At 35.6% G+C, this 12506-nt stretch overlaps 1 protein-coding gene across 7 annotated transcripts in view; it reads left to right on the forward strand.

The window, feature by feature from the left end:
* The window catches only part of LOC115228946 (E3 ubiquitin-protein ligase MIB2-like), a 78148-nt gene extending 66093 nt beyond the window's left edge, over positions 1-12055 (forward strand). For 5 of the 7 annotated variants that reach the window (XM_029799390.2, XM_036499050.1, XM_029799389.2 and 2 more), the window contains 4 exons: positions 663-805; positions 2316-2393; positions 9626-9697; positions 11272-12055. In XM_029799390.2, coding sequence (XP_029655250.1) covers positions 663-805; positions 2316-2393; positions 9626-9697; positions 11272-11471 — 493 coding nt within the window. In that variant the 3' untranslated portion in view covers positions 11472-12055. Of the gene's footprint in view, positions 1-662; positions 806-2315; positions 2394-4976; positions 5242-8057; positions 8061-9625; positions 9710-11271 lie in introns of those variants that run through there. The other 2 variants (XM_036499053.1, XM_036499052.1) reach the window with 2 other exon arrangements.
* Positions 12056-12506: the final 451 nt, after the last annotated feature.

The raw sequence follows: 12506 nt of genomic DNA on the forward strand, positions 1-12506 counted from the left end.
AGCAATGTTTTTTCTCAGTTCTGCTCGTTGCAGATCTTCCAGAATTTTCGTCAATATCGACCTTTTCGGTCATACTTAAAATGTCTGAACCACTCTTACATGTGTGTGTGGCTCATACACTCCTCTCCATACACTTTCTGCAACTTTACGTAGGCTTCCAAGCACTGCTGTAAACAGCGGATATGAGCTAGAACATAAAAATTAGTGCGCATGTACAGCACAGATTGAGATCAATCTTTGCCAAGCGGCTTCACTCTGCGTGTTTTTGCTTCGTTACTATAGCAACAGTCTGGATACTTATTGATCAGACCTCGTATATAGACACAAAGTTGTGTACATATATAGTTTTATTCAGCAGAAATGGAGTCTAGAAGTGAAGTATGGTTTTGGAATATATGTGGGGCACTGCTTTTGTAATATATCAGAGTCAAGACGTATATTTAACAATATCTGTATAAATATACACGTGTGTGTGTGTGTCTGCGTAGCACTTATACACACATAAATCTGTCCGAACGTGGTTCTTTAAAATAGAAATTGTGAGACACTCATGGAGGTCACTGCAGAGTTTCATAATATTTTGTGCTGTAAACATGTATACCATGTAAAAATTGATATACATGAATGTTATTGATGAAATCTGTTTATATTTTGTTCCATAGATGTCGCTGGTGTCAAGAGAACATGGCCACTGTGAGACTGCAACCATGTGGAGATATTGTTTTCTGCGAGAATTGTTTTTCTGAAATTACATTTAAGAGATGCCCCGTGTGTCGAGAATACACCCTCAGCAAAAGTGAATTTGGTAAGATAATCTTTGGGGCTCTGTTTGTTGTCTTGTTGACCTTATTGTGTGGAATAATGTGCTTCAAGCTTTCGTGTAGACCCAGGTATGTCATAATGGGACAGATTTATGATAGGTGTTCCTGGGGTCTTTTCTTTGTGACAGTATATATATCACTACATCCACTAAATATTGCCTTTACCTAATTTTAAGATGTCACACTTCAAGATGTCTGTCATGATATGCTGTTTAGGTACGTACCCTGAATGTCTCTTTAGGTACGTACCCTGAATTATAAGAAATTAAGAAGATTAAAAATCAAATCTCTAAGAGTATAAGTATAATGATCATTAACGTTGATTAAATATTAAATTTAGTATTGAACGGTGAACATCTGTTTGCATTTAAACAAAACATTGGTGTTGACATAAAATATAAAGATAGGAATTAAATATGAGTTCCCTGTGTGACTTGATCTCACAAATCCTTGTTTGTAACTATATATAATATACACTTATTACATTGTTTGAACAACATTTACCATCCATATAGTCATTCTTTTTCTCACTCTTGTTAGATTTTAGATGATATTAATGCTAAAAGAGGCACAGTTTTCTGAGTGTTTCACCCTTTGGTCTTGATTGTTGCGTTCAAATTATTTAATGGAAGTTAGTCATTGTTATTTGATCAGGAAATGAATTAATCATTGGTATTTGGCAGTGGACTTGGTTATATCTTTCTTCGTCTGCTCATGGAACTACCATAATATTAGCTGTGCTGAGACACAATCATATTCATAGTAATGAAGGTTATATGTTCTTTACTCAGATTATATACAATCTATATTGATATCTAGTATTGCACCATCAAGCACAGGGCCATTGTATCACATATATACCCAATTATCATGATAATTAATAAGCTATAATTCATTAACTCTCTTACATTTGTATGTCTGAAATGTAAACTTATTTTGTCATAGGAACATCCTGTACCCTCACCTTACATTTTACACCTTGTTAGGGATCATGTTGTGGAGATGATTTTTAGGGGACAGATTGTGTGTGGGATGGAGGGTATGCACATAAAGGACATGTCTTTATGGGTTCAGTTTTACTTAATTAGAGAGGAATGTTGATTAGTGAATTCTAGAGATGAGAGGACAGTGCCATGCCATAGGTTTGGCAGAGTTATAAGAAAAGAAAGACAAAGCTAAGAGAAAACTGTTATCAAGTGTTAATTAAACGAGATAATTGCAACATTGTTTGAATATTTAATGTGTTTTTAGAGAGAGAGAGAGAGAGAGGGAGAGGGTGGATTTAGGAATGTTAGTCTGTTTATTGTGGACATATTGAGCTATTACATGGGACCACTGTAGAAAGTACAGAAATATTGACCAAAACCATAATGGTCAACATTTGACCATTAACGACAGGAATTGAATGTCTCACAATAAAAAGATAGGGTTTAATAAAAATAAAGATGAAGAAAGTTTATTATTAAATGTAAAACTTGGAAATATTTATTTCAGGGGCTCCAAAGTTTGAAGACATGTGTGTAAAAACAGAGGCTACTTGTCAGGAATTAGGGGCTGCATCTCAGGCAATAGGTGAGTATAAAATAATAGTTCCCAATTGATTTCTGTAAGGTTTTCTTCCCCCGAGTATATTGTGCTCGAAAGAATAACTGAAAACAGCTTCCTTTCCTATTTTCCAATTGAACGATTATCTGTATAATAATTGAATTAAAGATATCGATTTACTGAGAGTTTATGAAATACCCATTGAGGTTAATGCTGTTGGTAATAATGTTCAAATTAGAAGACACAATAGAGTTAATTTTGTCATTTGGTCACAGAACTCATCATCATCATCATCATCATCATCGTTTAACGTCCGTTTTTATAGTAGCATGGGTCGGACGATTTCACTGGCAAGGCAGTAGGCTGCGCCAGGCTCCAATGTGATCTGGCAAGGTTTCCACATATGTATGCCATTCCTAATGCCAACCACTCCGAGAGTGTGGTGGGTGCCTTTTACTTGCCACCGACACAGGAGCCAGTTGAGGTTGGGACTGGCATTGACCACGTTTGGATGGTGCTTTTTACGTGCCAGCGGCACAGGGAACTAGTCAGGTGGCAGTGACAAGGACCTATGCTTCTATGGTACTTATAACGTGACACAGGAACAGGTGCCAGTCAGGCGGCACTGGCATCGGTCACAACTACAATTTCCATTTTGATTTCAATCTTGAATTGCTTTTGATTTTTCATATCTGTTATTGCCTGGAGGACTATGATGAAAACGAGGGGTTCAGGAATGATCCCTAGTGAACTCCTACTTCTATCCGGAATTCTTCTTCACTATACTCATTGCCGATCTTCACCTTACTACAGGGCCTCTTCAACTCTTATAATCGCTCGTCAATCCCTAGTTTCCGCATTAGCTGTAAAAAGGATTCTATTAAATATTCCACTGAAATTTCATAAAATCAAGGTTAACGTGGTTGGTAAAATGGATAAATAAGAAGACATAATAGAGTTAATGATGTCTTTTAGGACAGAGAACTAAAACATTTCGTTGTTTATTTGTAAACAGGTGAGTTAACGAGAAAGCTTTTGTTTCTTTTGCTACTAAGGTCTTTCCTAAGTTTTCTGATAGGTTATTGTTGTTGTTGTTATGTAGCCAGATGTCTGTCATGACATGTTGTTTAGGTACCTACCCTGAATGTTTCAGGTCAGAATAACTTTGTTATAAATTAAAGAAATTAAAAATCAAATCTCTAAGATTATAAGTATAATGATCATTAACGTTGATTAAATATTAAATTTAGTATTGAATGGTGAACATCTGTTTGCATTTAAACAAAACATTGGTGTTGACATAAAATATAAAGATAGGAATTAAATATGAGTTCCCTGTGTGACTTGATCTCACAAATCCTTGTTTGTAACTATATATAATATACACTTATTACATTGTTTGAACAACATTTACCATCCATATAGTCATTCTTTTTCTCACTCTTGTTAGATTTTAGATGATATTAATGCTAAAAGAGGCACAGTTTTCTGAGTGTTTCACCCTTTGGTCTTGATTGTTGCGTTCAAATTATTTAATGGAAGATAGTCATTGTTATTTGACCAGGAAATGAATTAATCATTAGTATTTGGCAGTGGACTTGGTTATATCTTTCTTCGTCTGCTCATGGAACTACCATAATATTAGCTGTGCTGAGACACAATCATATTCATAGTAATGAAGGTTATATGTTCTTTACTCAGATTATATACAATCTATATTGATATCTAGTATTGCACCGTCAAGCACAGTGCCATTGTATCACATATATACACAATTATCATGATAATTAATAAGCTATAATTCATTAACTCTCTTACATTTGTATGTCTGAAATGTAAACTTATTTTGTCATAGGAACATCGTGTACCCTCACCTAACATTTTATATCTTGTTAGGGATCATGTTGGGGAAGGGTGTATGGAATTTAGCTTGTGGAGATGTTTTTTAGGGGACAGATTGTGTTCAGGGTGGGGGGTATGCACATAAAGGACATGCCTTGATGGCCTCGATGTTACTTAGCCAGTTGGGTCTTTTCAAGCACAGAAAATTGCTGATTGTCTCAGTCGTTTTAGTTATCTTCCGTGTGAAGCTCAGCATCTGAACATCATTTCTCACCACTTTGCCCCATGTCTTCCTCAGTCTTCCTCTTCCTCAGCTTCTCTCCACATTTAGAGATCCGCATCTCTTTATGCTGATCACCTCATCCATATGCATCACATAACCATACTATGAAAGATCTCTCTTTTGAACTCTACATCGGATGACTCTTATACCCAGATTTGCTCTTAAGACATTTCCACTGCGACTTACCTGAACACTGATGTTGTACATCCAGTGAAGCATGCTGGCTTCATTTGACTCCGACCCTTTGCATGTCTTCTATCTTCACAGCCTATCTTTCATTATTGTGTTGTACATCTGTCCGTACACAGGTCTCATACAATCTGCTTTCCACTCTTAGGGAGAAGCCCTTCGTTACCAACAGAGTGGGGGGATTTGGGTCGGTTAATCTTGACTATTGGCTATAGGAATATTTCACAATTATAAAATATCGATGTTCATTAAAGAAATTTTACTATAAAGTATAATCTTGGAAATATTTATTTCAGCAAGGCCAATATTTGAAGACAAAGAGGTCCAGACAGTAGAAGAACCACGTGCTGAGTATAGAATGACATTACATAATTGATTTCTATAAATTTTAGCTTTTACTGAGCTATTTTGGTCAATAGAATGACCGAGAACAGGTTCCACTGCTACATTTCATTTGAATGCTTAGCTATAAAGAAATTCTGTTCTTCTACAACAACACGAATATCCAATAAATGTACTTTATGCAAACATCAGTTACTCATTCACTCGCAGAAAGAAAGATTCAAAAATTAAATATAAACCCTGAAACGGTTCTCTCCCGTTAAGGAGAATATTCGCCCTGTTTGTCATCTCATTGTACTCATTCATTCTCTCTCTCTCACTCATGCTCTTTCTCTCCGTCTTTTCAAGAAAGATGCTGGTTAAAAGTTTCAATACAATAAATGATATCATCCTCATCTTTTCTCATCTGCTCTCCATGCTCCCATACACTAGGTGGGTCATCACTGTCCAAGTCAGTTGTATCTGAAATTACTGCCAACCGTCATTTGTTGAGGAAAACATCTCACTTAAACATTGCAGCTTTTCTAAGGTGGTAGACCCTTTCTAACCCCAACCACTTTATAAAGGGTCCTGGGTATATTTTATTGTCGCACAAGCATTAGAAATGATCATCAATTTCCCAACAATATCAAACGTTCCTTTCAAACTTGTGGTGTCATCTTTCCTAGTTTCCACCAACCACTTCCTAGTGTGTTCTGGGAGCATTTAATTATAGCACAAGTAGTAATCAAGTTGTGTTACATTCTACATAATTAGACGGTCCTCACTACTCTATGATGTTTTGTTTCACTGAAGCTGATGACATTTTCAGGAGGTGAGAAGGGAATGTGATGACAAAAGAATCAGGATGCGGGGAGAGAAATTTGCAATACCCCCTCTCCCGGCTGTGGGGTCTTTGTCTTACATGTCTTTTGGCTAAGTATGCCAGTACTTGTGCTTTATACAAAGGGGTCACGTACACTCTGTGGGGTGGTTGGCATCAATAAGAGCATCCTACCGTAGAAAACCATGCCAAAGAAACCATCTGGGGCCTGGTGCAGTTGTCTGGCTTGTCAGATCCTGTCAAGATTTCCAACCCATTCCAGCATGGAAAACAAACTTTGAATGTTGATGATGATGATGATGATGCTGTCTTCCAGTAACTCATCATAATTCTTTGTCTTAGATTGTTACAGTAGTTTCCTGTCTGGTATAACATATTAGCTCAGTATAATAATATCGATTGTGGAAACCGGTTCAGTGATTTTGATAACATTCATATTGAACAGAGAACATATGTTCACATTTGAACAAAACATTGATGCTAACATATGCAATACATGGAAAGGAATGAACGTATGAGATTCCAGTGTGACTTGAACTCACAACTCTTTTCTAACTATATATATATATAATTATTGCTTGTTACGATGTTTGAATAACGTTTACTGTCCATATATAGACATCGTTATACTGACAATTGTTGGCTTTGAGATGGTTTCAATTGTAAGAGAGTCACTGTTTTCAGTCTTTCACATTTTGGTTTTACTTCCGACTTGATTGTTATGTTGAAATTAGATCATGGAACCTGGTCATTGTTATTTGACCAAGAAAAGAATTCATCATTAGTATTCGGTACTGGAAATGGTTACATTTTTCTATGGTTTCTCATGGAACTACCATAATATCAACTGTGCTGAGACACAACCATATTCATTGTAACAAATGTCACATGTTCTTCACACAGATTTTATACAATCTATATTGATAGTTAGTGTTTAAACGCCGCATTAACATGATAATTAATCAGCTATCATTCATTAACTCTCTTAAACTTGTCTTTGTGAATGTTTCATAGCATTATCTTGTACCCTCATCTGATATTTTACACCTTGTTACCCTCAAAGTAAGCATAACTTTTACATGGGTACACAACCACATCCCTACGAACTAGTTTTTACAGCTGTATGCCCTTCCCACAATAGTAAAGTGTTGATTATCAATAACTATAATGAAATTATACTATAAAACGTAAAACTTGAAAATATTCATTTCAAAGACTCCAACTTCTGTGAAGGATGCCTTGACAACATCACAGCCAGTTGGTGAGAAGCAAATTACAGTACCTCATGGATTTCTATGAATTTAACCTTCACCTGAGCATTTGTAGTTTATCAGAATGACTGAGGACAAGATCCATTCCTAATTTACATCTGAAATATTAGCTGTATAATAATTCTATTAGACATTTTGATATCAATGGAATTTCACAAAATAGTAAACGGGGTTGGCATGGTTCGGAAAATGGATAATTTAGAAGACAATAGAATTAATACTGTATTTTGAAACGGAGGACTAAAATATGTAGTTACAAAGTTTACTGATAGGTTATTGCTGTTGTTGCTATTTAGGCAAATATCTCTCATAATGTGACAGATTTACGATGAAATGTGTTCCGTATGTGAACACCCTGCCTTTTTCTTTCACTAATAATAAATTTATCATTACATCCCCTAAACATTGTCTTTATCCATGTAAAAGCATTAGGTTTGATGTTGAGACAACCATTCTCTCCCTCTCTCTCCAAGATAGACACTGATGACCCTCATCATTTATCATCTGGTTTCTATGCTCCTATCGATTGGATGGATGATTCCTATCCATGTCAGTTCTTATTAACAAATACTGTCCGCCTTGATTGGATGAGGAATACATTCCGGCTTTTCTATGGTGATGTGCCTTTCCTAACATCAACCGCTTTAAAAAGGGCCTTGGGCACAATTTTGCTCCAAAAGCCCTAGAAAAATGATCATGTCGTCAACAAATTTAAACACTCCTCTTTAACTTCTACAAGGAAATTCTGTTTGCAGATACTAAGAACAGAAAGCTAAAATACAATAAAGATGAACTGGATGGATATATGCAGGAGATCCAAAGCAAAAGCAATGATTCCCATTCATAGACAGTTTGAAATGTCCATTGAAACCAGCAATCAAATACCGATTGATTAGTTCAGACTAATTTCAACCTTGAATATAAATGGCAAGATTTATAAGGTTGTATTCACAAAGAGATCAACGGTAAATCTACAGAATAATGAATATGGGACTAAAAGTATCTCGAAGACTGGAATCCTCTGGCATTCCTGGCTGTGTGGAACATGTGTCTTAAATCTAGGATGTGATACAAGACGGAAAGAAGAATAAAAGGGATTGAATGTTGTGTGATTTGATCTGGTTTATGGTTCTCTAGCAAACAAATTGTTGATGGAAGCAGTGGACCTGTTTTATATATGAGAAAAGATTAAGGATCTGATGAGGAGCTGCTATAACAATTTCAATATGCAGTTCATGAGGAAAACTTTCTCGATAGACTGGTATCATTTTGAAGCGGGAATTGCTGTAGTTTCTACAAAATCAGTCATTTGGTTTGTGATTGTTATGGAGATGTTACTTAAATCAGCAGATTGATAAGAAATGGCTCAAAGGAAAACACTCGAGAAGACATTAATGGATTACATAACAATAGTAACAACAAATAAAAGGATATGCAAATAGTTCTGGATTAACTGGGTAGACTGAGAAACTTGGTGAAGAATGTGGTTCAATGCAAATGAGTAATGCAGCCCGTCATTTGTGAAAGGTAAGCAGAAACAAGTGAAGGTCAAAATAGCAGGAGAAACCCTGATGAAGTTTAAAGGGAAACTTGAAAAACTATTACGACGATGGTACACTACCTAATTTTGCAATAAGAGTAAAAGCATTGAGATCAAGTCACAGAACGAAGATGGGTTAAAAGAAATATATATGCCAAACATTCTGGAAAATAAAAGATTTGGAGCTCGCACTTTGTATTCCCGTCTTTCTTATATATTTTTGAGTATCAGTCCTATTGTACCATTTCAGATGTCTTCACTGCAATAATGTGTAGATGTCCAGTTGTATGTAGTGAATGGGGTTTTGTACAAGTGTACAGTGTTTTAGGACACCTGATATCACTTTTTCTTTCATCTGTGGAGAACTGATCATTGCTCACCTTTATTAAGGAGTCTTAAAATATTCCCTGCACCAGATAATGACCAGGTGACCTGGGATGTGGGATGATAAAATTCAAGATTTCCAACAGCAAAGAGAACAGGTATTACGTTTATTTTACTTGAAGTGGTGTGTCATGCATTTGTGACGAGATCTTTGGAGACCACATTGGAAGATATTGGACTTTAGCAGAAGATGAGGAGAATGGTGGTTAGTGAAGTGTAGAGTTCAGAGGACAGTCACATGTCATAGATTTGGTACAGATATATGAAAGGAGAGAGAGAACTATGAGAAGAAACAGTCTCATGAAATGATAATTGAATGAAATAATTGCAACATTGTTAGATTATGTAGGATGTCTCTGTTAAAGAGAAACAAGGTTTCGGAAAGTTAGTCTATTTTGTTGTGGGCCTAAATATTGAGCTATTACCTGGTCCCACAATGGAAAGTATAAAAATACTGAGCAAAACCCTAGTGGTCACCAGCCAACCACTGATGATAACAATGTCCCACAACAATAAACTACAGAATATTTATAGAGATAAATAAGTTTTACAATCAATTATAAAACTTGGAAATATTTATTTCAGAGAGTCCAGTTCTGAAGGAGAGGGATCTTCTGAGAGTGGCTAAGAGGTTAGGACGTGATTGGTGGCAAGTGGGTGAGTATATTTGATTTCTATATATTTTACTTTCACCTGATCTATTTTATTTGTCAGAATGAATGAGAACAAGTTACATTCCTCATTTCCAATTGATAGGTTACCTGTATGACAATTTTATTTACGATATTCCTGATATTTCATAAAATATCCACTGAGGTTAGCATGGTTGGTAATAATGGATAAACTAGAAAACACAAATGGCGTTTAATATTATCTTTTGGAAGAGGGAACTAAAATATATTGTTTAAGGGTAAACAGGTGAGTGAATTTATTTTACATTTTCTTTAGGTTCACTGTTAGGTTATTGTAATGAAGGACAAGTACCAAAGTTCACATCTAAAACAAAGCATCTTTATTCAAACAGAAGACTTTGAGTTCGGTTCTTCTTGCAGCCATTAGGGATTGGGTTATTGTGTTGGAAGCTGATAATTCCAATTTATTTTGCCATTTTGCAATGACTTTACCACATGACATATGTCTGTAAATGCTTCAATAAAAAGAGATTTAATAAAGGTGACACAGCGAAATCCTATCATTCTCCTCAGGCGAAAACAGAGAATTCCTTTAAGGGAATTTACCAGAAAATGAACATTCACAAGTCAAGCCGAACTGGAGGTGGCATCTCTCATTGAGACTGACATAATAATAACTGAATAGGCTCTGTAGAATTGATCGAACCTGGAGTTCATTGGAGAAGTTTGAAATGGGATTGAGTTTGACTTAGAATTATCGACTGTTGGACAATCACTGATCATTCGATTTCCAGTGTCCTCTTGGGAACTTTGCAAGGTAGTAGATGGCACAGAGGGACAGTACTTTCATGACCCTTTTGAATACCAGGTCTGAAATCTACCAGAATAAGACAGATATATGGGATTCTTCTAAAGGGTCTTTGGAGTAATGTTACTCAATAGGATTTATAGTTCAGAGTTCTGGGAGTCTCTCCAGGTTGAACCACGTCTCCTCCACATCTGTGGTACCTTGGACATGTGATCAGGGTGTTGCAGCAATGAATTACAGGACAGGTTCTCAAAGTCAAACCAATGGAACAGGACACCGAGGGGGAGGCCAAGAAAGAAATGGTTGGATGATATCCATAGTCTTAGTTCTTCACATCATAGAATACAAGCAGAATGTCTAATGATGGATGCTTCTGATAGGACCCTATGGAGGAGGTGCCTGAGGACTCTTTCCCCACAGCCCTTTCAAGAATATTGAGCAGAGGAAATGGATGGATCATATGCTTTCACTGTTGGAGGTCAATGTTAATTCTTGAGGTTCTGATATACTTTTGCCTTCACAAAAGTTTTCCTGCCCTCGTTTACCATATATTTTCTCAAGTATAATTTTCAATTAATTTTCTTTAAAAATCTCATTTAATTCAAACTCTTTGTAATTTTTGTCAATAGAAAACAATGTCTTATATTTTTCATGTTTCATAGCTATTTCTTTTTTTTTATTTCTCTATTGATAAAGTTTGTTTGTTATATTCATAACAACCTACAGTACACAGCGTTTTATGTTATTGTCAATGTTGTTGCATTTATTTCTTATTGTTGTGTCTTTTGCAGCGATTCTTTTAGGAGTTGATGCAACTGAACTGAAAATTGATGATGAGTCTATTGACGCTGTAAAACAAGGCTACCTGATGCTTAACGAATGGTTCAAAAATTGCGACCCAGAAACACGGACACACGCAACATTAAGTGCAGCTCTTGAAGAAGCTGAATGTTTCGCTGCGATGGAATGTCTGTCATTAGACGCAAAGTGAATTTCTGTGTAACTGTTGTTTTTTAGCCTCAGATTAACCTTGACCAAACAGAGAATTATGATCAAACGCTTTCCAGCCAAGACCATCATGCCTCTTTCCAAAGAGACCCCACAACCACATTGTCCAATATGCCCTTCTGTATCGTGTGAATTTAGCTGCTAATTCTAGCAGGTATATCAACCACATAGTGATCCCTTCCCTGGTTTGGCTCCTTTGTTAAAAATTCACATTTAAAATAAAGACAAACTTTGAAATGTTCATTTATTGTTGTTGCTGTTGTTGTATATCTAATCCCCTCCCTAAACAACCCCATTGTTATATAGACAGCTTTAATATCTTCTGCTATATTGATAGTTATCTACCTTCATTTTTAGCTGAGAGTAGAATGCCTGGTATATATATATATATTGATGTCTTTTCCCTTTATATATCCTATAGAGATAGTATTTCTATATAATACATGATGTATCTAAGGATATATCTCACTTTGTCCTGTTGTGGTTTAAGACAGGACTCTCCAAAGTGGTGGTGGTTGAATAAAAATTCAGGGGGTTTTGAGTGCAATATACAATATTCTAATTTTATATTCTTACTTTATGACCTTCGTTATTTACTAATTACTGAAATTTTCGTCAGTAAAAATAAAACTTCACTATTATACTTATGAAAATAAATCAAAAAAATTATAATTAAACAATAGCTGTGCTGAAAAAGTCTGAGATAATAAAATAATGACACAACATTTGTTGTTTTAATTGCATGTGATTGTGGAAAAGCCACAGTGTCTCCCTCTTTTTAAATAACTTCAGATAAAGGAAGAGTACAATTCCCTACAATATTTACCTTCATATTACTCCACTGTTATTTTAATTTGAAATTAGATTTCAAATTCTTACAGCAGAGACCAAGATTAAATAAGTAAAACACATGAGACCTTTATGTACATTATAAGATGTGACAGGAAGCTCTACCGAGCAGACTTTTGTGGAATTGGAATGGAAGACTCATAAGTATTCTCCACTTTTTATTGGATTC

The sequence above is a fragment of the Octopus sinensis genome, unplaced genomic scaffold (genome assembly GCF_006345805.1).
Source record: "Octopus sinensis unplaced genomic scaffold, ASM634580v1 Contig11448, whole genome shotgun sequence".
Taxonomy (NCBI): Eukaryota; Metazoa; Mollusca; class Cephalopoda; order Octopoda; family Octopodidae; genus Octopus; species Octopus sinensis.